The sequence below is a fragment of the Lonchura striata genome, chromosome 9 (assembly GCF_050655825.1).
Source record: "Lonchura striata isolate lonStrDom1 chromosome 9, ASM5065582v1, whole genome shotgun sequence".
Classification (NCBI taxonomy): Eukaryota; Metazoa; Chordata; class Aves; order Passeriformes; family Estrildidae; genus Lonchura; species Lonchura striata.
In genome coordinates this window covers 29833967-29861556 of record NC_140711.1, presented here as the reverse complement: position 1 = coordinate 29861556, position 27590 = coordinate 29833967, and the positions used below count along the sequence as shown (strand labels likewise).

General features: G+C 47.9%; 3 protein-coding genes across 8 annotated transcripts in view; 1 reads left to right on the top strand and 2 right to left on the bottom strand.

The window, feature by feature from the left end:
• Positions 1-4029: 4029 nt before the first annotated feature.
• ARL14 (ARF like GTPase 14) lies at positions 4030-5104 on the bottom strand. Its single transcript, XM_021541699.3, has one exon. The coding sequence runs from the start codon at positions 4907-4909 to the stop codon at positions 4328-4330; it is 582 nt and encodes a 193-aa protein (XP_021397374.3). The 5' UTR covers positions 4910-5104; the 3' UTR covers positions 4030-4327.
• A 3176-nt stretch (positions 5105-8280) lies between these two features.
• Positions 8281-15620, top strand: B3GALNT1 (beta-1,3-N-acetylgalactosaminyltransferase 1 (Globoside blood group)). Of its 6 annotated transcripts, none has more exons than XM_085587382.1 (4): positions 8283-8703; positions 10369-10548; positions 11721-11819; positions 13092-15620. In XM_085587382.1, the coding sequence occupies exon 4, from the start codon at positions 13152-13154 to the stop codon at positions 14136-14138; it is 987 nt and encodes a 328-aa protein (XP_085443508.1). In that variant the 5' UTR covers positions 8283-8703; positions 10369-10548; positions 11721-11819; positions 13092-13151; the 3' UTR covers positions 14139-15620. The 6 variants fall into 6 exon arrangements, with proteins under 6 accessions (XP_085443511.1, XP_021397388.3, XP_085443508.1 ...); XM_085587384.1 differs by having other exon boundaries at positions 11445-11819; XM_085587385.1 differs by lacking the exon at positions 11721-11819 and having other exon boundaries at positions 8281-8703; positions 10369-10542.
• PPM1L (protein phosphatase, Mg2+/Mn2+ dependent 1L) overlaps positions 14926-27590 on the bottom strand; it is a 58756-nt gene continuing 46091 nt past the window's right edge. Inside the window, exons 2-4 of the mRNA XM_021541712.4 lie at positions 26358-26532; positions 22865-23026; positions 14926-21132 (exon numbers count right to left, since the gene is read on the bottom strand). Of these exons, the coding sequence (XP_021397387.2) occupies positions 20783-21132; positions 22865-23026; positions 26358-26532 (687 nt within the window). The 3' untranslated portion in view covers positions 14926-20782. The remainder of the gene's footprint in view (positions 21133-22864; positions 23027-26357; positions 26533-27590) is intronic.

Below are 27590 nucleotides of genomic sequence, written 5' to 3'. Positions count from 1 at the left end.
CATCCAAACACATCTCCCTGGGAAGGTCCTGCAGGATTTGGGGTTCAGATCCTTCTCTTTTTGTGTTCCACTCGTTTTGTCACACTGACTCTTCTGTCAGCACAAAGGATGGGGGACAGCAACTCTTTAAGGAATAGGAGCAGACACTGAAGGATTGGAGCCCTTCAGCTCCACAACACCTGCATGAGACTGCCGTATTTAAAAATGCAAAACAGCAGGGTGAGCCAATGAAAACCCAAATTTGGAGCAAAATAAACAGCTGACCCCAAGATCTGACCCCAACTCTTCAAGGCTTTTCATCCCATGAAATGTTTTCAGCTCCCAAACTTCAGCTCCACTGCCTCCAGGCTCTTCAGATTCTGATTTCTCACCATCTCAAAACATCCCAAACCCTTCAAAAATCCTAGAAGTTTTTTAGTGAGCGGTCTGTAAAAATTCTGAATAATTAAATAAGCCAAACTTATGCAGAAATAAATTATCCCTGTGCTGTGGGTTGGATTTTAGCACTGGCAGAATTCCTGAAAATTCTGCTCATGGTGTTCAGTCAAGCAGTTCAAACTCCCCAAGCGGGATGGAGCTGGAAACTCTGGAACCTTTGGAAGTCCCTGGGTACTGATTTCACCACGGAACATGTGATGGGATCAGATATCCAACAATTCCCAGGCTTGCCCCAGTGATGGAATCTGAGGTATTGATGATTCCGAGATTGTAAAAGTCTCTGTCTTTCAGCCCCCTGCCAAAGCAGAAGCCATAATTGGTCTGTGCTGGTTTCCAGGTTGTTTATTCTGTTTATCTCTCACATGTTCTGCTGCCCTGCCCAGCTCTGTCCTGCAGGGCAGCGTGTGGGGCTCTGCCCTCAGTGGGATGTGACAAACATTCAATACCAGAAACTCCCTGGGCTGCATTTACAAGAACGTGCCAATATCTGTCACCTACGTTGGACAGTGTGTCCCCAGCCTGAACCAACAGAAAAATGCCAACACCACAGTGAGACACGGAGGGCATGGAGAAGGAGAAAAAGGACAAGGCACACCCAATTTCCTCCAGCTTGTCCCCTTTGGACCCCTCATCTAGAATCCTAAAATTTTACTTTTGCACCCGTGCCACACTTAATTATTACTGATATCAAACACTCAGAGCTTGTAATTGATCCTGTAAGATTGAAAACTCTTTTGCATGGACAGAGATCACAGCCAGTGTCTCTGGGGGCTCTGTCCAGGGGGTTCCTGAGCCCTGCCAGGGTCCCAGACCTGCCAGGGCAGCCAGAGGGAAGCTCTGGACTCCCACACCCCAGGGGCACACAGAGCACTGGGGTGAGCCTGTGCTCAGAGCTGAGCCCCAATTCCCTTCCTCTGCACCTTCCCAAGATGTGCTGAGTGCCAGGGAGGTTTTTGCTCCAGGTTTTTTAGCAGTGCACTCCATCTCTGTCCCATCCTGAGGGAGCTGAGTGCTCTGCTGATCCAAGCAGATGGAAAAGCCCCGGCAGCTCCAGGAGCAGAGGAACCCGTGAAGCTCTGGATTGATGTCCCTCATCAATGGAACATTTATCCCCAAAGTGGGGATCAGCTTTTTGTGCCTTAGCAGCCCTGCCTTTAAGGGATGGTCACTTTTCTCTGTCTCACTGAGGTTTTTAATTCAACTTTCAGGCATCTAATTCCTCTGAGAACCTGTGCCTCCAAGCCAGTTTGACTGATACTTATTTCAAACCATTAAAATGATTCCAAAAGGTTGGAGTCTCCTTGGGCAGTTAAAACAGGCCTGCCTTCACTTCTCTGGGAAACTAAGCTGTTCGAAAATGCCATTTTTAAATACTTGATATTCTATAAAGTGAATGGAATTGAGTTTATTCCTTTCCTTTGAAGCATAATGTAAAACATTTCTTCGAGTTGATGTGAGTGTCATTTAGTGTAATTTGATAACCTGCAGAAGGGCCTGTGTGCCAGAGAGCTTATTTTCATTTTTAGTTGTATGAGCTGGTCTATTTTACAACTTCATTTCTCCCTTTAGAACTTGCTTCTTGGCTAATTAGAGACCCTGGTGCACCCTCATTAAATCTCTCAGGAGTGTTTCTCCCTCAGGAAGTCCTGAGGCTGCAGAACTAAATTCTGCTTTATAACAGACATGTGATCAGATTAGGAGAATTCACCCTACGCACATGCAAATATTTATAAATGTGTCAACGTGAAATAGCACATTTTTAAACTTTGAATTTTTTTGGCTTGGAAAACCAACATTAATGACTTTTAAAGATCTTTTTAGGGACAGAAGATGGTATTTTGTATTGAGCCCAAATCACCAGAGCGGGCAATGAGAAATCCAGACATTTACTCTGCTTTTAGCAAGAGTCTCAGCATGACTCAGGATTCAGCCCCCGGTAATTAATTAGTCTCAGTATTAATAACAGCTACTATTGGGAAACTTCCCTTTGTTTACAATTTCAGCAAACCCACCTGATGTTTTTTGTCTATGAATAACCCGTGCATGAGACAACAGGGAATGTCTGGGTGATTTTATTGCTGCTTCACCCTTTTATAACTGGACATTCCTGTCTGTTTATTAGTAAGAATGAAATATAAACTTCCTACTTCCCACCTACTTCCTTGGTGTAATCTGTGGGAACTCAAAATGTCCCTCAGACATTTCTGGATGTTCCGGGCCCAGCTCAGAAGCATTTGAGACCCTGGCACAGCTGCAAACAGCTGTGATTTTGGGTTTGAGCCATGGGATGATTTACCAACCTTGCAGGAAGAACAAGAAGTCACAAAAGTTTAGATATTAGAGTAGAAGTAGTCACAAAGTAAAGGGAAGAATTTCTGAGTGCTGTACCGGGGAGTTTTGGTTTTGTACATGGGGGTCAGAGGTTTTAAGATGGATTTGGGATTTGGGCCTGCCCTGTCCTCCCTCTTTCTCCTTCCCCACCTCCATGTTCTTGGTGATGTTGGCACTCACAGATTGGTTTAGAGTAGAAAAGCACCATTTAATATAGGTAATAGGCATTGGGGAAAAACTGTAACCATGTAACACATAATGTACCATATAAAAGATAGAAAATCACCATTTAATATAGGTAATAGGCATTGGGGAAAACTGTAAACATGTAACACGTAATGTACCATATAAAAGATAGAAAATCACCATTTAATATAGGTAATAGGCATTGGGAAAAACTGTAAACATGTAACACGTAATGTACCATTTAAAAGATAGAAAATCACCATTTAATATAGGTAATAGGCATTGGGGAAAAACTAAAAACATTTAAAATGTAAAACCATATAAAAGATAGCAGCAGCCCTGGGTGGGGGAGACAAGAAGAAGAAGAAGAAGAAGAAGACAAAGATGAAGAAGAAGAAGAAGATGGAGGAGGAGGAGGAGGAGTCAGAGAGGATGTCAGGGTGTGTGTGTGCCTCTGCCTGAGCTCTGAGCAAACCACAGCAGCTCCAGGAGAAAATCTTTTAGATAACTTGCAATAAACTGCCTTGAGACCCAACAACAGAGACTGCTGAGCTTTTTTTTGGAAGCATGCATTGGAGGAGAGATTTTTCCACCACACAGAGCCCCCCCCGACCTAGGGTGGGCTCCAGTAGCAATCCTGAAACAAAAAACCAGGAGCACAAGAGGATCCCTACCAGGACTTTTCCAGAGCCCAGGCCAGGGAAGTCAGCACAAATCCAATGGGATTCAGCTCTTCCCTGGCTGATCCCTGTGAGGAGGGCGGTGCAGGAACAACGGGAGCAGCACGTGGATCTCTGGACAATGGGAGGTCCCAGCTGCACCTTGGGGACAGCACTGGAGCCAGGCTCTGCCTGGGGCTGGCCGAGGAGCTCGTCACCACCTCTCTGCTGGAATTGTTTCCAGAGTGCAGAAACAGCCAAATTCTCTTGTACATAACTGAGTTAAAGCTCTCACCTCACTCTATTTTTAAGTAAGCAACACATCTATGGCATTTATTACAAAACAGCATTTGATCACTGCTCACCAAATGGCTTGGCTGGTTTACATCTTGAAAAAAATTGATTTGACTCTTCATTTGATTTAACCACTTAAACACTGCTCACCTATTTTATTTCCATGTGCTTGACTGCCCCTTTCTCATCATTCAACTTGAATAAACCCAAATAAATACAAAAATAATAATAAAATGCTACAGAGTCTCATCTCAGGTATGAGATACCCATCAGGTATATCAAGTTTCTGCAGGTACAACAGCAGAATTTAATATCGCCAAAGTCCTTTATAAATATTTACGTATAAAAGTTCTTCAGAATCTGATATTCCAGATTTAATCTGTCCAACAAAGAGTCATCAGAAGCGATGATAGAAATCCTTAAAAAGAGTTGAGTTCCTTCAGAGTGATGAAAGTCTCCTTTGACTTCTTGTACTGCCTGGCAAACGTGGCCACCCTCTGGAGAGCTTCTGCCAGCCCGTCGCCCGTGATGGCACAGCAGGGCTGCACGTACCAGTTCCTGTCACTGCAGTACTTCTTCATCTTCAGCTTCCTGGTGACCTCCTCGGCGTTCAGAGCTCCAGGCAAATCCTGCTTGTTGGCCAGCACGACCACCGGCACGTTTTTTATGGATTCGTTCTTCAAAATGAGCTCAAATTCCCTCCTGGACTCCTCCAGCCGCCGCTTGTCAGAGCTGTCCACCACGTACAGCAGCGTGCCGGCGTCTTCCAGGAAACTGCTCCAGAGCTCTCTCATGTTCTTCTGTCCTCCAACATCCCAGAATGTCAGTGTGAAATCTTTCCCTGCTTCGATCATGTCCACGTTGAAGCCAACCGTTGGCATTGTTACAAAAACATCGTCAGACCTGAACTTGTAGAGCAGCGTGGATTTCCCCGCCGAGTCCAGCCCCAGCATCACGATGTTGGCCCCCTTCATGGAGGGCTTGGCGTTGTGGAGGCCCATTTATCCCGGGGAATTCTGGATTCCAGGGATATTCCCCTCTTCCCTGGGCCCAGTTTGTGTCGCTGCCTTTCCCCCTGCTGAGGTGAGGCAGAAGCAGAGAGGGAGAAGAGGCAGCTGGGAGCTCTGGAGCAGGCGGATCTCTGCACAAACACGCTGCTTTTATCGAGGTGATAAGGAGCCACGGGGCTTCGGAAGCTCCGTGCCAAGCCCGTGGGTGGGACTGGGATGAGTAACCACGGCCCCACTGGCACAGGCACAAAGGTTACAGGCTGCCAGCTTGTTTGAACAGCAGCCTGATCCATGGATTCCCTGATCACAGCCAGGTCCTGGCTCCCAGAGAATCCCCCTGAGCATCCACAGACATCTGGGGGAAAAATGAGATCGAGGCCTTAAGTTTTAGCTTTTACATTCTGATATTTTATATTCAGATTCTGTGCTGCTTTAGTGTGGAGGTCTGAGCTTCATGCTAAGTGTTGGTGAGCTCTAGAGCAGGAGACAAAACAATTCCTGCTCCAGCTGGGCACCAAGGACAAATGATCCAAACCTCAGCCCAGGAGCACAAACAGCGTGGGCTGGAGAGAGAAAAACAAGCAGGGTGGGACTGATGGGCTGGAGCTGGAATGGGACAATGAACTCCAAGGTGCCAATGGAGCAGAACTGATCCCAGGGAGAGCCCCGGGAGCGCTCGTGCATTTTGGGACCATTTTGGGTCATTTGGGTGCAGCCCTGGCTGGGCTCTGGTGCTGCCCAAGGTGGATCCATGGAGGAGATCCTTGAATAAATCCCTGCTTTGTTCTGGGACTCTGCCCAGCCTCTGCTCCAGCTCAGCCTGCACAAGGCATCTAGACATGAACACAAGCAGTGAGGAGGGGAGATTTAAGATTTAAGATTTGTCCATACTTAGCAAGCCACAAAATGAGCAGGTAGCTGATTTATCAGTGCAGCTCATCTCCCACAAACTGATCTGAGGTGGTCTCAAATGTGAGTTCCAGCCCATGGTCTCGATGAAACCCTAAGAGAACTCCACTAAAACTGGGCTCTGCTCTAAGCAGCTGCCTCAGGGACTCCTCCTGCCAGGGCTGTAAACTCCGGGAGTTTGTTTGTGTTGTTGGTGAACGAGTTTAACTGCGCCCCACAAGGTGGAGCCTGATGCTCTGGTCATCACTGAGATCCCGCTGCCTTCCATTAAAAATTCCTGTTACCTTCATTTCGCTCTACTCCGTGCTTGCCCAATGAAGATTTCCTTCAGGAAAGGGTCAAGAAGCGAGGAAATAACCAAGCCTTGATAATTTTTTTTTTTTAAATAACCAAGTCTTGATAAGTTTTTTTTTTGGCCACCATTCCAAGTAGCAGAACAAAACAAGAGGAGATAAAAATACAGTCAGCTATTAATGAGTTCCTATTGACTGCTCATTTTCCTGATAGTGCATGCACCTTGGGCTGCTCTGACACATCCTGACTACTGCAGGAGTTGCCCTTACACCCAGGAAAACATTTCTCTTTGCTTCAGAAAGTCCAGAATCAGCAAAAAGACGTAAAGGTCTTGTAGCAAGCTGCTGACTGATAGAGCAATCATTTCGATAATTACGACATTGGTTGCGTAAAATCCACCTCAGCCCTGACAGACAAGTTATAATCTGGTTTTCTCTTGAGACTAAAAGGGTTAGAGTAACTGGGGGCAAAGAGAGATGACACCCACACACTCACTGCTGCACGTTTTTCACAGTTAATAACACGCATGGATTATGTGTAGGGTTTTTCAGGAGTGGGTCAGGATGTATTAAACCAGGGAAGAAAGTGTTTGCATTTCTTTACAAATAAATGGACGTGAATGAATTGAAGGGTGGGGAGGCAGCAAACTGCAGAACACCGGGTTAACATGGCAAATGGACCACAATTCCCTGATGAGATTCCAGTAAAATAGGAATATTTGCAGCAAGGCAGGCATGGATGGTCTGTCCCCAGGTGTGATTCAGAGATCACTCACACTTCTCTGCTCCGTGTGCTCCACCTGCACAGGGTGCTCGTGGTCCCAGCTGTGATTTCCTCCACCAGCTTCACTTCAGAGCAGGGATGGAGCAGAGCCTGGCTTTTTACGAGGTAATTTGTGGTAATTCGTGTGGGGCTCTGCAGGTTTCTGACCGTGCCAGAGGCGCTCCCAGGAAGGATTCCTGGAAGGATTCCTGAGCTGCTCCCGAGTCAAACAGCAGTGTGGCAAGCACATTTCTCTCCCTCTCAGGATTTTTCATAGAGGTGCACAGAGAGAAATGAAAGAGAAAACAATTTCTATTTCTGCTGCTTGTTTTTCCTATGTGGAATGTGTTTAGAGAATTATTTACATGGAGTGAGTGCTTGATTAGATTTTGATGAGGATTGTTTGAGCCTGGTGGCCAATCCAACCCACCTGGGGCTGGGCTCTCAGAGAGGGTCACAAGTTGTGTTAGAGTCAGAGAAAGTAGTGTGTAGTTGTAATATCCTCCTTTTATATAGTATATTGATGTATTTTAGCATAGTTATAATAAAGAAATCACTCAGCCTTCTGAATTGAGTCAGACATGGTCATTTCTTCCCGTTGGGTTCACCTGCGTTTCCAATAGTGCAGGACAGAACAGCCAGAGCACCACCGGCCTGAAAGCCAGCTTTAAATAATATATTTCCAAATTATTTCTGCTGGTAGCTTTAAAATGGATTTATTTTCCTATACACCTGTTATTACGGTACTTTAAAATCATCATATTGGACTATTGGTTATTCTAATTAGTAATATTTAATGAATATGAGAATTTCCCACCTTTGCAGATTTTATGATTGGCTTTTCGCAAATATTACAATGAATATTATATGTGTAATGTTAGAAAGTTGTGCTGTATTAATTCTCTTAAGTAGTGTGTTAAATGTAGTTTTAGGTTACAACATAATGTTAAAATAGAGACTATGGATGTGGGGGGAGTTTTTGTTTTAGGATGAGTTACTTGCTTTGAGGAACACCTGAATCTTCCAAAGGAGAGGGATTTATGGATTCTTATCAGAATAAACTCATTTCTTCAGACTCAAAGACGCCAGGGAATTAAAGGAAACAGTTGACACACAACAGACAGAGTTTCTTGTTTTAAATAGAATGTATGCATAACCATAAAGAATGTATGAACATGCAACAAGTGTATTGGTTTAAGGGTGATGCTTTTCCTGACTTAGTGTCCGAGAGCATCCGGACGTCCGTAATTCTTTGTTTTTTATTGTGTCATTGTCCTAACTCTAAGTGTTATTACCCTAATTGTATTATTATTATTATAACCATTTTATTATTATGAAACTTTTTACGTTTTAAAAACCAAGCGACTGGCGTTTTTCACACGGCCAAGGGTGGGTTTGCTCCGCCCGGCTGCGACCGCCCCGTGCGTGCCGAGCTTGCCTCGCGGTCCCGCTGCAGAACCCGAGCCATAAAAACCCGGGAGAGCTGACAGAGCTGGAACCCGCCCGGTACCAAACTTGGCAAACCGGAGAGCTGAGCGTGAGCCCCGCGCACCCGCGGCTCCTCCGGGCAGCCGGGATGAAGCGGTGAAGTGAGTGCCACGATGTGCTGGATGCGGGAATGAGGCACGGGATCCTCCCTGCGGGCACTCCCAGAGGCTCGAAGGGGACGCAGCCCCGCCGTGCCTGCCCTGCCTGCGGCCGGAGGGGAGCCCAGGAGCCGAGGAGGCGGCCGGGGAGGAGCGGGCAGCGCCCGGGCACGGCGGAAGAGGAGGCGGCTCCTTCCCGCTGCGGCCGGCCCCGAGCGCCCCGAGCGGGACACGGTAATGGGGATGGGGAACGGGATGGGATGGAGATAGGGATGGGATGGGGATGGGGATGGGGATGGGGATGGGATGGGATGGGGATGGGATGGGATGGGATGGGATGGGGATGCAGCCCTGGGGCAGCCCAGGCGGAGCGAGAGGCGTGCGGGGGTAGCGCTGCCGGGGTGATCGGAAATCCCAAAAAAAGGCTGGAAGGGGTGCCCGGGCTCGGTGCGATCAGAAATCCCAAAAAAAGGCTGGAAGGGGTGCCGGGCTCGGTGCGATCAGAAATCCCAAAAAAAGGGCTGGAATGGGTGCCGGGCTCGGTGCGATCAGAAATCCCAGGAAAAGGGCTGGAAGGGGTGCCCGGGCTCGGTGCGATCAGAAATCCCAAAAAAAGGCTGGAAGGGGTGCCGGGCTCGGTGCGATCAGAAATCCCAAAAAAAGGCTGGAAGGGGTGCCCGGGCTCGGTGCGATCAGAAATCCCAAAAAAAGGCCTGGAAGGGGTGCCGGGCTCGGTGCGCTGCTGGAGTGGATCAGAAATCCCCCAAAAAAGGCTGGAAGGGGTGCCCGGGCTCGGTGCTATCATAAATCCCAAAAAAAGGCTGGAAGGGGTGCCGGGCTCGGTGCGATCAGAAATCCCAAAAAAAGGCTGGAAGGGGTGCCGGGCTCGGTGCGATCAGAAATCCCAAAAAAAGGGCTGGTAGGTGTGCCCGGGCTCGGTGCGATCAGAAATCCCAGAAAAAGGGCTGGAAGGGGTGCCGGGCTCGGTGCGATCAGAAATCCCAAAAAAAGGCTGGAAGGGGTGCCGGGCTCGGAGCGATCAGAAATCCCAAAAAAAGGCTGGAAGGGGTGCCGGGCTCGGAGAGGGAAGCACATCCCGCTGCCGTCCCCTCCTGCCCGGCCGGGACCTCCCCGCTCATCCCCGCCCTTGGAAAAGCGAGCACCGATGATCTTGTAAAGTTTCTTTCTAAAATTTTTTTTTTACGTAAAAAACCTTGAAGTGTTGTTATATTAGAGCACCGCAGCTCGGGGTTTTGCAACATCGCCTCTAGTTTCGATTGGTTTTAAGTTAAAAATTTAAATAGAAAAGAATCAATGGCTGGCTTGGGCTGGAATGACTTTTAAATGTTATCTCGCTCACCGTGTGCAAGGACACCTCCCACAGTCCAGGCCGTGTCCAAGCCGGCCTTAAAGCCAGCTTTAAATAATATATTTCCAAATTATTTCTGCTGGTAGCTTTAAAAAGGATTTATTTTCTTATACACCTTTTACTATGCTATTTTAAAATCATCATGTTGGACTATTGGTTATTTTAATTAGCAATCGTTAATGAATATGAGAATTTCCCAACTTTTTCCTGACCAAGCATGTCCCCTACCTGTGTGGGATATGGATCCAAATCCCTGTGGAACATTGTGAGCCTCACATGTGTTGCCTCACATTTATTTCAAATAATATAAGTGTAATAATATAAATGTAATAATATAAATGTAATAATATAAATGTAATAATATAAATGTAATAATAGAAATGTAATAATAGAAATAATAGAAATGTAATAATTATAAATGTAAAAAATAACAAATAATAGAAATGTAATAATATAAAATAAATGCGTTGCCTCACATTTATTTCAAAAGTCACCGGTTTTATCTTTTTGGCACAATCTGGGCTGGGAAGAAAATGAAAGTAGCGCCCTGGAAGGAGCTGCCGTCCCCTGCTGGGAGGGAGAAGCTGCCGGCACGGAGCCTGGAGGAGGAGGAGGAGCTGCAAGGGCAGAACCTGCACCATGACCAGAAGTTCTCAGACCTCGCTGACTCACCTGCCTCCCTTTGCTTCAAGCACTCGAAATAGGAGAAGGTGGGGATTTATCTCCCTCTGTTTCCTCAAAGACCTGAATTGATGTTTATTTTCCTTACGTAACAGGATTTGTATCCAGTTTTGTTGTTCACACTGTCATGACACCAGGTTTTCTTCCTATAAAGGATCAAAACAATTTATAATATTTTTTCTCATTAAGCAGCCAAGATCAGTTTTCACTGATATGCTTTAAAGTTGATCATCAAAATAAATGTTATTGATCTAAAATCAGATAATAAGCACTGATACATAACCGAGGTTATTTTCTTCCAGTATGTATTTCCTGCTGTCCACTGAAAGTCAGATTGATGCATAAAAAGAGAAGATCCCTATTAGTTAATTACTGATTTTGAGAGGAATCAGTCCAAAATTCTTCTATTCAAATGCTTTATATAAAATTGCTTTGATCCGTTTTAAGGCCATTGTCGGTGAAATATTCTCCAAATGCTTCGTTTAAAGGATGATTAATTTCAAATCAGATCCTACACAGAAACACGAGGCAGGTGGGCTCTGGAAAATCAAATTCCCCTGGATTCCAGAGTGCTGTTCTGGGGTTTGGATTTATTTGCCAAATCTAAAACATTTATGAGCCCTGTGGTGATATTTTTGAAGATAAGGAGTAATTAATTGCGCTGTGAAATCAAACCTTCCATCATCCTGACTGTGTCTTTGTGTGTGCTCGTGCAGGATAAATATTATTACTGCAAACATCAGAAACCATTTGGACTTCCCACAGGCACTGGAGTTATTTTGGCTTAAAGATGTCTAAAATAAATGCTAGAACACGTGTGATTTTAGGGAAATAAAACTACACGAGGGTACAGGCCTGGGGGTCTGGTTTTAAACTGGGTTTTGTGAAGATTTATCCATTGGAATCTCTAATCCTGACATTGCAGCAGCGGCTTCAGCACGGATTCCACAGGAGTTTGGAAGGCCCTGCTGTGGATTTGTGTGCCTCAAATCCAAAAATTACCTGGCCAGTGATAAAAACAGTCATGATTTTGGTCGATACCAGCTTTAGCATGCAGCTTGGTTTAAGGAAGTTGATTTTTACCTTCACCCCCCTCCCTGGGAACAAGGAACTGCTCAAACCTTGAACGATGATGAAATCCTTTCTTCCTTGTCCCACGTGCTCCAGCTCAGGCAGATCACTCAGACTTTGCCTTTAACAGAAACACCAAAAATCTGAACCTCTGAGCATCCATTTCCTGGCGTGGTGCTGACATCCCTGGGATCACAGCCCTTGGAGCAGGATCCTGGCTGGAGAGCAGGTCTGTGCAGGGTGGGGGGATCTCCAGGGGGAAAGCCACGAGCTTTCAGTGCTGCAGAGCAGAGATTTCAGCCCTGCTCTGCAAACCCTGCTGGGCAGGGGCTCTGTGTCCTGCTCAGCAAACCCTGCAAACCCTGCTGGGCAGGGGCTCCGTGTCCTGCTCAGCAAACCCTGCAAACCCTGCTGGGCAGGGGCTCTGTGTCCTGCTCAGCAAACCCTGCAAACCCTGCTGGGCAGGGGCTCCGTGTCCTGCTCAGCAAACCCTGCAAACCCTGCTGGGCAGTGTGGGGAAGGCTGGGCTCCAGGATGGTTTAGATGGATGGAGATGAGAGATCTCTGAGGCTGCTCTTGGGATATCAGGTTTATTAGGGATGGAGAAAGGTCCTGCTTGGAGCTGCCAGATGCAGCACGTGGTGAGGCTTGAGGAGATGGGAGAGGGGAGAGACAAGAGGATGCTCTAGGAGAGGGTGGAGGTTCCAAGAGGGGGGAAGATCCAAGACGGCGTCTGGCCCCTCAGAGACCCTTATCAGGGGCTTCAAGGTGGGCTGTAGCAAGACTTGGGCCACTGGGGTTACAGACACTTGATGCTTCAGGGGAGGGTTACAGGTGTGGGATGAACTGTACATTTTGGGGGTTGAGATGGAACAGTCCATTTGACTTTTGGACCTATATTTAGGTAACGGTATTGTCCAGCCAGTAGGGAGGATTGTTTTCATCCTGGCTTTACTATTGTAAATCTTTTGCCAGGCAATTATATTTATCCATCCTTTCCTACAGGGCAGGGGCTCTGTGTCCTTCTCAGCAAACCCTGCAAACCCTGCTGGGCAGTGGCTCCATGTTCTCCTCAGCAAACCCTGCAAACCCTGCTGGGCAGGGGTTCTGTGTCCTCAGCAAACCCTGCAAACCCTGCTGGGCAGGGGTTCTGTGTCCTTCTCAGCAAACCCTGCAAACCCTGCTGGGCAGGGGTTCTGTGTTCTCCTCAGCAAACCCTGCAAACCCTGCTGGGCAGGGGTTCTGTGTCCTTCTCAGCAAACCCTGCAAACCCTGCTGGGCAGGGGCTCCATGTTCTCCTCAGCAAACTCTGCAAACCCTGCTGGGCAGGGGCTCCGTGCCCTGCTGCCATCCCTGGGATCAGGGCCGTGACAGCTGGATGAGGAATGCTTGATTTGGCTGCTACCACAGCACAATCCCAGCTGGCACTTCAGCCAGCACAAGGAAAAGGTAATCTCTGACTACCAGTGCACTGAATGCTGCTTTCCCCTTTCCTTTTCAGCAAGGAAGATGCTCCAGGATTCATGGGACAGATTCTGAGGGGCGCCAGTAGATCCCGACCATGATCCTGGACCTGGCCAGCGCCTTGTACAGGAGACCCCTGAAATGGATTTTCCTGTGGCTGCTGGTGTTTGCCCTGACAACCATGTGGTACATAACCTTCTCCTCCAGGGCTGGCCTGGAGAACCTCAACCCTCTGTACTTCTACGAGCACGAGCCCATGTACCGGCGGCCGCGCCCGTTCACGCTGCGCGAGCGCCCGCGCTGCGCCGACCTCCGCCCCTTCCTGGTCATCCTGGTGGCTTCCAGCCCCGGCGACCTGAAAGCCAGGCAGGCCATCAGGATCACGTGGGGCTCCCGGGATTCCTGGTGGGGCCAGCACATCCTCACCCTGTTCCTGCTGGGGCAGGACACGCAGAGGGAGGACAGGGCGGCGGCGCTGGCGGTGGAGGACGAGAGCATCCTCTACGGGGACATCATCCGCCAGGATTTCGTGGACACTTACGACAACCTCACCCTGAAGACCATCATGGCGTTCCAGTGGCTCGCCGAGTTCTGTTCCAACGCCAGGTTCTTCATGAAGACCGACGCCGACGTCTTCATCAACACTCCCAACCTGGTGAAGTTCCTGCTGCAGCTGAATTCCTCGGAGAACGTTTTCACCGGCTACCCCCTCATCGAGAACTTCGCCTACAGAGGCTTCGACAGGAAAAGGTACATCTCCTACCAGGAGTACCCCTTCAAGCTGTATCCTCCCTACTGCAGCGGCCTGGGCTACATCCTGGATGGAAAACTGGCTCTGAGGACTTACGAGCTGATGGGCCACGTCAAGCCTCTGAAATTCGAGGATGTTTATGTGGGAATTTGCGTAAATATCCTCCAAGTCAACATCACCATTCCGGAAGATGCGGAACAATTCTTTCTCTATAAAATCAACTTCGATATCTGCAAGTACAGACATTTGATTGCAGTTCATGGCCTTACATCAAGCGAACTGGTCCAGTTTTGGCAGGATTTGTCATCCAGCACTTCAGAAACTTGCCTTTGATGGTGGATTTATTTAGAAATTTCAGTTTGCTGTAAGAGTGGCCTCTGGAGATGAACTCTGACTGCAGGGGCAGCGTTTCTCTGGGGCATTCCAGTGCTCTTCAGTGAAAACAGGGGCACAAAGCACTTTTCCAGGTGTGCATCCCACACCCAGAGGGTGCCTTGGAATGCTGTGTCCCTCTGCCTCTGAGCAGCCCTGGGATTTCTCCCTGAATCTTCTGGAATGCAACAGATTCCACCGAGGAAAGGCATTTCTTTTCAGAAAGCAGCTTGGAGGATTCTTCCTGAATTCCTGCCCGGACTGGTTTTATTGCTTTATAGCCACTCTCCTTTGTTTGTTCTCAGCGTGGAATTTAACCCAACCCAACGCTTTTGTTTTTTTGATGTGCAGCCGTCCTGAGACTGTCACACCTCGTTATTGAAATATGTTACCTCCACAAGGCTTCCAGGAGTGTTCCCAGCCTGGGGATCCTGTGGGATCTGCAGGAGCTGGTGAGAAATGCTGGAAATGTGAAGCACTTTGTGTGTCCATATTAAACTTGGGTGTTTCTCTTGGGTGTTCCCAGAGCGGGGAGATGGAGCGGAGCTCACGATCAATTTGGACATCCCAAAAACATTGGGATCATCGATCCCCCCACCCCTCTGTGTGTGTGAGATGCATCCGAGGAGTTTTGGAACCCTGTTGTGATTTATGCCTGTTTCTAAACGAGTTTTTTGGTTCCAGTTTTAAAATTGGGAAAAGGAAGAAATTCCCCCGTTGCTACTTTAAAGAAGACCCAACTCCTCCCTGTGTGTAAAGACCGTTTTTTTAATCACTTTATTCATATCAGCAAGGCCCAGTTTTCAGTAGTTTACACTTCTAATGGACAACGATACAGGATTTGCAGTTGCATGAACAGAATTAACCTGGACACATCCACTACACGGGGGAGGGACTGGGGAGACGTCCTGGCCACGCTCCCAGGGCTTCCCCACAGCCCTGGTGGCTCCCAGGGACAGAGCTCAGGGTGCCCAGGGCTGACGGGTGCCTCCAGCACCCAAGGGACACCGCTGGCTTCTGCTCTGCTCCACAGCTGCTCCCGGGGCTGGGGTGCAATTTCAGGAGGGGCTCGTGTGGTTTTTTTAGGGATGAAAAAGTTTTGGGGACAACACTCTCCAGACAAGGGTTTCAGATGTCAGTGTTCTGATGGTGAAAAGGTCAAAGCTTTTAAAAATTAAAGGTTTTTTTTTTTTTTTTTTTTTTTTGTGGGGAGGGGATACAGTATTGCATAACTGAGGGAATGATGCTCTTGTATTCCGAGATCCAGGTGAAATTCCAGCTGTGCTGTGGCTTTAGGAACTGGGGTTTGGTTGTTCTCTGGGAGAATTGCCTTGTTCTGTGGTTGTTTCACACCTCAAACCCCAAACCCCTCCGCTCTTCTCTCAGCCTGCCGCGTGAAATGCTTCGAAATAAATTATTTACCACAAGATCACTGACACTACAGCACAGCTTGTATTGCTTTCTTTCCAAAATAAAAATGCAATCGTGGCTCTGCCGCCTTCAGAAAATGGATAAAGCAGAGAGTGCTCGTGGTGAGGGAGGAATGAGAGTCCTGGGGAGGTGAGGATGGCCAGAAATTCTCCTGCCACCTGCAGGAATTTGGGGTTTTGGTGCCCCAAATGCTGACACTGCTCACAGGTTCCAAGGCTTAGGTTTATACACAGTGATCTCTTTGTGCCACCTGAAGTTAATTATCATTTACAGTGCCAGCAGCATTGGAAAAACATCCATCCTGCTCCTGGTTTTCCTAAAAAAAAAACAAGCAACCTCATTTCCAAATCTGGCTTGTATATGATTCTGACTTTATTATTGCTTAAAAGGCTGCGAAATTCCAAACTGAGCTCCTGTCTCTGCTCAGAGCCATTCTTAGGGAGGTTTTTGGTGTGAGCAGCCTGGCAAAAGGTGAAAAACCTTAAAAGTACAAAATGATCTGGGCACTGAAGTGGGGGTGGGCTGGTGGCAAATTTTTATTGCATCTGCCTAGAATATTGTACTAAAAACAAAGTGTAAAACACAGACTAAAGGTTTCCCAATTTCTTCTCATGCAGCTGTATGAAATCAGAATTCGAAATATTTGTGGTTTTTATAGGAAAACTCTGGGGTTTCCTGACACAAAAAGTCTAACAATAATAATAAAAATAATATTAATAATAATAATATTAATAATAATAATTAATTGGGCAAAGATGTTTGGAAGTTGCTGCTGGGTAGGGAGCACAAGTGGGTTCCAAGGTGAAATTCCCAGTCTGGCTGTTATTTCAGGGGAGTTAAAATGCTGCAATGCTCTGTGTGCATCCTGGCACAAAGAAATTCCCCATAAATCAGAAGGGAGATGTAGGGGCAGCACTCCCTGTGCTCAGTACAATAGGAGTTTTGGGATATTTCCCTAAATTTTGCCTCACATTTATGGATGATTGGTGTCAGAGAAGCTGCCTGTGTCCATGGATGCAATCCAGATTTATCCACCTGCTCCCCTAAGCCTTGTCCAGTCAGCGCTGGAAAATTAAAAGTAACAAAAATTCAGCTCATTATGAATTATCTGTACATTATTTTTTTTTCTCTGGGAGTTTTGGAAAGGCCATTTAGGAATATTTTGGGCACAAGGGGCAGCAGCTCTGGGCTCTGCAGTGGCCAAATTCCAGCAGAACATTCTCACTTGGAATTTTGTTCAGAGGCCTAAAATCCTACTTGGGGGGGATGAAAGGCTGGTGAGGTGTTTTTTCTGTAGTATAATCACTGACTAAATGCTTCTCTGTGTAAAACAAGTATCAGCTACATTAGCAATAAATCCATATTCTTTAAAGCAGGGCTGTCCCGTATCCTGAGACACAAAATTCCCTTTTTTTTTGTTTTTTTGAGGCTGTGGCATTGGTGTTTCTGCAGCCAACACTGCTCAAGCTGATGCAGCACTTTTAATTCTGCCTCCTGGATTCTAAAACCTTCACAATATTTTTAATTTCACCGCTGGGAATGGTTTAACCCTGCGAGAACAGCAGCAGTGGGAGTTGGAATCCTTTATCTGCTGTGGGGTTTGTGGGAATGTCTCGGGCCAGCAGAAGGAGCCACGGGGCCACCGAGCCAGGGACAGCCCCGGCCCTGCCAGGAATTCCAGAAGGATCCCAGGGATGGATGAACTCCTCAGCAATCCCTGCTGCAGGCTGAGGGAATCATCAGAGCATCCCAGGGAGTGAGCTGGGAGCTGGGACATCCCTGGGAACAGCCCAGTTTGGGAACAGCCCAGTTTGGGAACAGCCCAGTTTGGGAATATCCCAGTTTGGGAAAAGCCCAGTTTGGGAACAGCCCAATTCCCCAGCACTGGCAGCTGGGACATCCCTGGGAACAGATGAATTTGGGAACAGCCCAGTTCAAGAACAGCCCAGTTTGGGAACTGCCCAGTTTGGGAACATCCCAGTTTGGGAACATCCCAATTTGGGAACAGCCCAATTTGGGAACATCCCAATTTGGGAACATCCCAATTTGGGAACACCCCAGTTCAGGAATATCCTAATTTGGGAACATCCCAATTTGGGAACAGCCCAGTTCCCATCCTGGCTCAGCACAGGCTCAGGGTCCATTTGTCACCTCCAGCCATCCATGGATGCTCTTTGGCAGCCACTCCCTGTGCCCTGAGGCTCCGGATGTCCCCACGGGATGAAGCCACCAAGCTGCCCTGGAGCTCCCAGCTGTGCCCAGGCAGCTCCCAGTTTTTGGGAGGAGAGCAGCAGCAAGGCTGGAGCCCTGCTGCCACATCCAGGGGGATGTTCCTCTACACATCCAGGGGGATGTTCCTGGCCACAGCCAGAGGGACATCCCTGGCCACATTCAGAGGGACGTTCCTGGCCACATCCATGGAGATGTTCCTGGCCACATCCATGGGGATGTTCCTGGCCACATCCATGGGGATGTTCCTAGCCACCTCCAGAGGGACATCCCTGGCCACCTCCAGAGGGACATCCCTGGCAGCCCTTCCCAGCTGGAGGATGCAGTGTTAAGGCAGTGGGAGAACCCTGCATTGGTCAGGTTGCATAAGCAATACGGACAATAGGAATTCATCCTGTCAGCCTCCAGCTGTGTCACGACAGAGTTTGGCACAAATCAGCACCACTGGAAAGTCGGAAAACGCCTTCACTTGGAGGGAAAACTTCCAAACCTTCCAGCTGGGAGCACAGGTAGGCACTGCACGTGGATGTGGGAGAGCACACAAAGCCTCTCACCTCCACCAGTCCTTCCTCTGTAAACCTGAAGCAGCTGAAGCTCCTTTTTTAAAGCAAATGAAGCAAAAACCCCCGGGCTGAGCAGAGACCCTTGGCATGGATGGCTCTGGCCAGGACAGCCCTGCCAGGGATGGGGAGAGGAAGCTGAAGGTGCTGAACAAGGGAACAAGGGGAACAGTGAAGGGGGCAGGGAAGGCAAACTCCACACCCTGAGCTCTGCCTGGAGCTGCTCCCCACTGCTGCTGGGCCGTTCCAGCCCAGGATCCAGCCCTGCCAGGGAATCATCGCCCAGGGGCTGCACTGGCAGCACTCTGACCTCAGCTACCTTTGCACGCTGAACAGCTGAAGGAATTATTCCCAAATCCTGGCAGCTGCTCAGCTGAGCAGCCAGGCTGCAGCTCAGCTGCATGAGGCCAGGGCATTGGAAAGTCAGGAAGCTCCCATCCCGTTATCCCATCCCATCCCATTATCCCATCTCATCCCGTTATCCCATCCCATCCCATCCCATCCCATCCCATCCCATTATCCCATCCCATTATCCCATCCCATTATCCCATCCCATTATCCCATCCCATTATCCCATCCCATCCCATCCCATCCCATTATCCCATCCCATTATCCCATCCCATTATCCCATCCCATCCCATCCCATCCCATCCCATCCCATCCCATCCCATCCCATCCCATCCCATTATCCCATCCCATTATCCCATCCCATTATCCCATCCCATTATCCCATCCCATTATCCCATCCCATCCCATCCCATCCCATCCCATCCCATTATCCCATCCCATCCCATCCCATCCCTGCTGCACAGAGGCTGCTGGACACTGCTCAGGGCTCTCCCTGGACTTCAGCACGAGCACAGGGGTCCAGACACATTTTGGAAATGCCACCAGAGCCAATTGAGGGCTGAGATTATCCCCAGACAAATTAAAGGAGGGAAGTTTGCTGGGGGAGAGCTGACCTAGGGGCAAAACAAGACAAAGATGGGGGATTCCTTCTCGAGCAGAAGTTTGTGCTCTTTGAGTTTTTGCCTTGAGAGACCCCGACCCCCTCAGCACCTCCCCACACAGCTCAGCCCCACCCCAGAGCCCTGCAGGTGAGCGGGGGGCAGGCAGCTGGGGAATGAGGAATATTTCTCCTTCCCCAAGGAACAGGCACGGCCAGGAATCCATCACAGCCCCGACCCAGCTCCACAGCCAAGCACAGGCAGCCTCCATCGCCCTGGAGACTTGAGCAGATGGTCCAGGACCACGTTCTGGGAGATCCCAAGGACTTCTGTAAGGCAGGATAAGCATAAAGCAGCCACCCAAAATCCTGCCTGCCCTGTCCCTCTGCCATGACACAGCTGGCACCAGAGGTGCAGCAAACCCAAACTGTTCCTCATTCCAACCTACAGCAGTCACAGATCCCAAAATACAATTAAATATTGAAAGTTAGATCTAAACATACTTTTAAAATCTAGATTTAACACAACCTTTCATCTCTACAGTGCGTTGATGCTGCCTGGCATTTGCATGTCATCCCAAAAACCCGTTCCAGAGGGGTCTGCCCTGGGATTAACACCACAAATCCATCTGGAAGTCTTCCACAAGCTTGACTTCCAGCTAGGTAGCTCCGAGGAATGCCCTGCTTGGGTGAGCTTCCCAACAGTCACCAGGGAAATCCATTTTCCCTCACATCACTTCCCAAGTCTGCGCCGCAGAAATAAGGTCAGGGTGATTCCTGGTGGAGGACAGACATTCTGCCATCGCTGCTGAGCTCTGTTCCCATCCAGGAGGTTCAGAACTCCCAGGGCTTTGCTGAAGTTCACCGTGAGTTGGTTTGGATACAATATGGCCTAGAAGAGCTGCTCTGGAGTAACGCACACCCGGATCAACGTGGGCATTCAGGAGCTCTACCTACTCACATGCTCGGCAGGGCTTTATTTTGGGGTGAGGCTGAACAAAGCGAGAGCCAGCAGTGGCAGCAGGCTGAGAGTTGGCTCCTCTTCCTCCTTCACACCACAAACCCTTCCAGAGATGAGGAGCACGAGGGCAGCTCCTGAGCGGTGACACCACCAGGGAAAAGCAGCAGCACCGCCCTGACCCCGCCGTGCCAGGGGCTGCCACACCACGGGGGACCGACCCAACCAAAAACCTACACGGGATTCCTAAAGAAACGTGTGAAACGGGAGCTTCCGAGGGAGCAGCGAGGGCACGGGGCGGGGACACGGGGACAAACTGGATTCTTGTGGTCGCTCAGCGTGGATTCGTTGTATTGCTCCTTCTGCCAAGCCACGAGCAGAGCCCGGAGGGACCGGCTGCCGCGGGAGCGCCCGCGCGGCGTTCCCGGAGCTTCCCAGCACGGCCAAACTGTTCTGAGTCCTGAGCGGGCCCGGGGGCTCCTCACTGCTGCTCCTCTGCTTTGCTGCTACTCCTGAACTTCACCACCATCACCGTGATGTTGTCGGGGCAGCCCCGGTAGAAGGACTGCAGCACGATGCTCTTGGCCCCGAAGTGCGGCTCGTCCAGGCGCTCCTTGATGAACCTCACGGCCTCCTCGTTGCTGAAGGCGTCCCACAGCCCGTCCGAGGCCAGGATCATGAACTCTGGCTGCAGTTTGTCCAGGTCAAAGCTCAGGATGTCGGGGTCGGGGATCACCACGTTCAGGTTCTTCAGGGGGTAATCGCCCAGCGAGCGCGACATGGCCAGGATGCCCTGCACGCGCCACGAGCCGTTGAAGCTGATGAATCCACCTGGGGGGAAACACAACGCTTGGAGCAGCTCTGGGGACATCCAAGGAGCTCTCTGGGACATCCAGGAGCTTTTGGGACATCCAAGGAGCTCTTTGGAACATCCAAGGGGCTCTTGGGACATCCAGGAGCTCTCTGGGATAGCCAGGCAGCTCTTGGGAACATCCAAGGAGCTCTGGGACATCCAAGGAGCTCTTTGGAACATCCAAGGGGCTCTTGGGACGTCCAAGGAGCTCTTTGGGATATCCAAGGGGCTCTTTGGGACATCCAGGCAACTCTGGGACATCCAAGGGGCTCTTTGGGACACCAAGCTTCTCTTTGGGACATCCAGGAGCTCTCTGCGACATCCAAGGAGCTCTTTGGAACATCCAAGGAGCTCTTGGGAATATCCAAGGAGCTCTTTGGGATACCCAAGGAGCTCTTTGGGATATCCAAGGGCTCTTTGGGACTTCCAGAAGCTCTTTGGGACATCCAGGCAGCTCTTGGGAACATCCAAGGAGCTCTTTGGGACATCCAGGAGCTCTCTGGGACATCCAAGGAGCTTTTGGGACATCCAGACAGCTCTTGGGAACATCCAGGTAACTCTGGGGAACATCCAGACTGCACTTTGGGACATCCAAGGAACTCTTTGGAACATTCCAAGCTGATTTTAGCACTAAACCTCCCTCAGGCTCAGGCCAGGCCTCTCAAAGCCAGGCTTTGGGCAGGGCTGGGGCTGAAGCTCTGGGGATGCTCCTGGTTATCCACGTGGAGATCCCAAGGGATGGTCACTGGGCTGCTGAAGGCTGCTCTCCTTACCCCACCCAGCTGGGTAAGGGGTGGGTCACCTGCAGCCACCTCCGCCCTGGGACATCCCAGTGGAATTTTGGGTGGAAAACAGGAGATCTGATCTGCTGCCATCTCTGCCTTGGGACATTCCAATGAAATATTGGGTGGAAAAGGAGAGATTTGATCTGCTGCCACCTCTGCCCTGGGACATCCCAGTGGAATTTTGGGTGGAAAACAGGAGATCCTCTGCCCTGGGACATCCCAGCAGAATTTTGGGTGGAAAACAGGAGATCCTCTGCCCTGGGACATCCCATTGGAATTTTGGGTGGAAAACAGGAGATCTGATCTGCTGCCACCTCTGCCCTGGGACACCCCCTGGGAATTTTGGGTGGAAAAAGAGAGATTTGATCTGCTGCTACCTCTGCCCTGGGACATCCCAGTGGAATTTTGGGTGGAAAACAGGAGATTTGATTGATCTGCTGCCACCTCTGCCCTGGGACATCCCAGCGGAATTTTGGGTGGAAAACAGGAGATCCTCTGCCCTGGGACATCCCATTGGAATTTTGGGTGGAAAACAGGAGATCTGATCTGCTGCCACCTCTGCCCTGGGACATCCCAGCGGAATTTTGGGTGGAAAACAGGAGATCCTCTGCCCTGGGACATCCCAGTGGAATTTTGGATGGAAAACAGGAGATCTGATCTGCTGCCCCCTCTGCCTTGGGACACCCCAGCGGAATTTTGGGTGGAAAACAGGAGATCCTCTGCCCTGGGACATCCCAGTGGAATTTTGGATGGAAAACAGGAGATTTAATCTGTTGCCACCTCTGCCTTGGGACACCCCAGCAGAATTTTGGGTGGAAAAGGAAAGATTTGATCTGCCGCCACCTCAGCTGGGCGCGTCCCACCTCTCCCAGGGGAAAATGCCAATTTTAGTGACAAGTAAAAGCAGAACCTTCCAACAACTCACCAGCTCTCTTAATCCTCTTCCTCTCCTTCAGCTGGTAGGGCTTGTGGTCGTGGGACAGGGGGATGGCATTGCCATCCTTGTCACAGAGCACGCCCCGGGAGTCGCCCACGTTGGCCACGGTCAGCTCCTTGTCGGACAGGAGGGCGATCAGACACGTGGTGCCTGCAGCAACAGCAGAGTGGGGAAACGTCAATTTAGGGAATTTAGAGATTTTACAGGAGCTAAGGTTTTAGTTAGAGATAAGCCTTACTAGTTTTTTATTTATTTTTTTTTTTTGGGAAAGCCCAAAAATCAGGAATTTATGGAAGGAGAAAAGTTGAACCTGCACAAGGGGTTTGGGGAAGGGCAGAAAATGAGCAATTTAAAAATAGTTTTATTCATTTAAAATAAATGAGTTAACCTTGATGGAGTTAAGAAAAATGTGAATTATAAGGAACCACTTGAGGAAGATCAAACGTTTCACAAAAACAAGGATAAAAATTCAACCTGCACAAGGGGTTTGGGGAAGGACTGAAAATGGGGCATTTAAAAATAATTTTATTCATTTAAAATAAATGAGTAGGCCTTGATGGAGTTAAGAGTTAGTGGTTAACTAATAACTGATTGCTCGTCAGCACAATGTTGAGTTAGCTGGGTTTATAATGAAGAATATAAATTGACAAATTGCTTTTAGGAACGTAAGACAATTGTGGGGCTCCTCTGCTCTGAAACCAACTGGAGACAAGGAATGGGAGTTCTACCAAGAGTTCATTTGTCAGATTGGCGTTGGAAAGGTGGAAAGGTCAGAAGGAGGAAGACTTCATTGACTTCCTCATTTTGGGACCCCTCCCATGGAAGGGACACCGACCCATCTCAAGGGACAAATACACGAAATGAGGAATGGGATGTACCAAAATGCTGAATTCGTATTTGTGTTTTGGGTATTCAATACTTGGATGGATAAAAGGGCTCTGTCATCACCTGGAAGGAGCAGTGTGGATTTCGGAATGGGATGTACCAAAATGATGAATTTGTATTTGTATTTTGGGTGTTCAATACTTGGATGGATAAAAGGGCTCTGTCATCACCTGGAAGGAGCAGTGTGGATTTGGGAATGATCCCACACACAATAAACACACACTTCCTAACTTTACACTGTCAGAGAGGTTTTGTCTGTCACAGTTGGGTACTGGTACTAGATCAATATCCAGATTTTTTAATAAATCAGTGTGAGGCAGAGAACCACAGGGACTGCTTTTAGATGTGAAAAAAAAAAAAAAATCACATTTTTTGTCATGAAATGGATATTCCTGATCAGCAGGGAAATGTCGTTCCTGTCATGGAATGCCAGGATGGTGGAGGTGGGGACGACTTCCAAGATTGGGGAGTCCCAGCTGTGACCCCCCTGAGCACTGAGCCCACTTAAAATGGGAGGAATATTTCCCATTTCCCATTTCCCATTTTCCATCTCCTCTCCACTTCCCATCTTCCCCTTCCTGCTTCCCTCACCCAAAACCAGCAAATATTAGCTAAAAAAAAAAACCCATTCTGGGCCTGGCACCTGGCTCTGGATGCAATCCCTAAATATCAACATCTCCAGGACTGCCTGACAGCAGGGAAAAATGAATTCCATCTCTTTTTTTGTTGTGCAGTAATGAAACTCAATTTTTTCAGTATTCCTGGGGAAGAAGGGCCATCCATTAAGGCAAAAAAAAAAATTTCCTCAGGACAAAACCACCTCCAGAACCTCTCAGCAGGCTGGAATTCCCTGGCACGCTGGAATTAAAAGCCAAAATGCCTTTAAATCACCAAAATTTGCCACAGATCAGGCACTGACCACCTCAGATATTTAGGGATGCTGTGAATCAAAGGAATGGGATTAAGAGCCAGCAAAGCTTTGTTGGGAGAAAATATTCTTGCACAAAATTACCCCAGCCTTAGCTAGTCAAGAATGCCACTTTTTAAACTAAAGGATTTAGAGATTAGGAGAGGATTTGTCCCCATCTGTCACTTTTGGCCTCCTTTCATTTTTTAAAGATTCCTTACTCAAACCTCACAGAAAATCTTGCCAGCATTTGACTATTTCCAGACAAACTCATTTTATTTGTAGCTCCGATGGATTGATTTCCTAAAGGGCAAAAATCACAAAAAGAGGGAAAGATCCACACTGGGATGTGGAACTCCACCAAGGCTGCACTTTATTGACAGTGGATGTTGCCAGAAAGGCCAAATTAACACCCAAAATGGTGCCAAACCCAGAGCAGCTCAGCTTTCTCCTGGCAAATGGATGCAGCTGAACTCATCCCACTTAGGGAAACACCCCAGGGGTGAAAGGATTTACCTGGGGGTGCAAAAATGGGCTTTCCAAGAGGGATGGGAAAGGTTTCCTGGCTGGAAAAGCTGCTGGAAGTGTTTCCCTGCCCACCACACCCAAATCGGTGTCAGAGCCCTTGGAGCCCCTCAAGCCCCTCCTCGTTCCTGGCTGGCAGCTGCTGGAATTCCACCTGCTGGAATTCCACCTGCTGGAATTCCACCTGTGTGTGGGAATCCAGGGATTCCCTCCGGCTGCCCTGAAGGTCTGGGACCCTGGCAGGGGTCAGGAACCCATGGACAGAGATCACAGACCACATTTCACAGAAACAAAGACAAAAGCTCCACCCGCACCAGGGTATTTGGGGAAAATCAGTGATTTTTGGGGCAGGAACATGAGAATTCTGGGGAACCACTTGAAGAGGAACAAACATTTCACAAAAAAAAAAAGGACAAAAGCTCAACCTGCACAAGGTATTTGGGGAAATGAGGCATTTTTGGGGCCTGAAAATGAGAATTCTGAGGAACCACTCCAGGAGAACAAACATTTCAAAAAAATAAGGAAAAAGTTGAACCTGCACCAGTTGTTTGGGAAAAGGAGCCATTGTTGGGGCAGAAAAATGAGAAATCTGAGGAACCACTTGAGGAGGAACAAACATTTCACAGAAACAAAGACAAAAGCTCCACCTGCATCAGGGTTTTGGGGAAAATCAGCGATTTTTGGGGCAGTAAAATGAGAATTCTGAGGAACCACTTGAAGAGGAACAAACATTTCAAAGAAATAAGGACAAAAGCTCCACCCGCACCAGGGTTTTTGGGGGAAAATCAGTGATTTTTGGGGCAGGAACATGAGAATTCTGAGGAACCACTTGAAGAGGAACAAACATTTCACAGAAATAAGGACAAAAGCTCCACCCGCACCAGGGTTTTGGGGGAAAATCAGCGATTTTTGGGGCAGTAAAATGAGAATTCTGAGGAACCAATCCAGGAGAACAAACAGTTAAAAAAAAGAGAACAAAATCTCAACCTGCACAAAGTGTCTGGGGAAATGAGTGATTTTGGGGGCAGAAAAATGAGAATTATGAGGAATCACTTGAGAAAGATCAAACATTTGACAGAAACAAGGACAAAAGCTCCACCCGCACCAGGGTTTTTGGGGAAAATCAGCGATTTTTGGGGCAGGAACATGAGAACTCAGGCGTACCTGCCTCGTCGTAGGCCAGGGCGAGCTTCTCCAGCATCTCCCTGTCGATGGAGAGGATCTGCTGCTCCAGGATGCTGTGGTAGGACAGGACGCTGTTCTCCTTGTCCCGCTCGTAGTCCTGCAGGTGCTGCCTCAGCACCTCGGGCAGCCGCGCCTTCACGTACTCGGCCGCCGACTGCGGGCACAGACACCCAAGTCAGCGGCTGCCAGGCGGGTTTGTATTCGAAATTTTTATCCCAAATTTGAAAGCAAAAAGGGGCAGAGCGGAATCAAAATTAATGGCGTTATTTGAAATTATTATTTGAAATTTTTATCCCAAATTTGAAAGCAAAAAAGGGGCAGAGCGGAATCAAAATTAACGGCGTTATTTGAAATTTTTATTCGAAATTTTTATCCCAAATTTTAAGGCACAAAGTGGCAGAGTGAAACCAAATTTAATGTATTTATTCCAAATTTTTATTCTAAGTTTTAAGGCATAAAATGGCAGAGTGAAACTAAATTTAATGGCTTTATTCTCAATTTTTATTCCAAATTTTAAGGCACAAAGTGGCTGAGCGGAATCAAAATTAACGGCGTTATTTGAAATTATTATTCGAAATTTTTATCCCAAATTTGAAAGCAAAAAGGGGCAGAGCGGAATCAAAATTAACGGCGTTATTTGAAATTTTTATTCGAAATTTTTATCCCAAATTTTAAGGCACAAAGTGGCAGAGTGAAACCAAATTTAATGTATTTATTCCAAATTTTTATTCTAAGTTTTAAGGCATAAAATGGCAGAGTGAAACTAAATTTAATGGCTTTATTCTCAATTTTTATTCCAAATTTTAAGGCACAAAGTGGCTGAGCGGAATCAAAATTAACGGCGTTATTTGAAATTTTTATTCGAAATTTTTATCCCAAATTTTAAGGCACAAAGTGGCAGAGCGGAATCAAAATTAACGGCGTTATTTGAAATTTTTATTCGAAATTTTTATCCCAAATTTTAAGGCACAAAGTGGCAGAGTGAAACCAAATTCAAGTATTTATTCTAAATTTTAATTCTAAATTTTAAGGCACCACGTGGCAAATCATGATAAATAAATTATTAAATGTAACTATAAACACTATTTATTTTATTAATAAATATTATTTATCAATACTATTTATTGTATTATCACTGTTTAATATTTTAATACTTTAGCACTTTATTTTAATACTTTAGTAACATTTGATATTTATTACTTTTGTTAATTA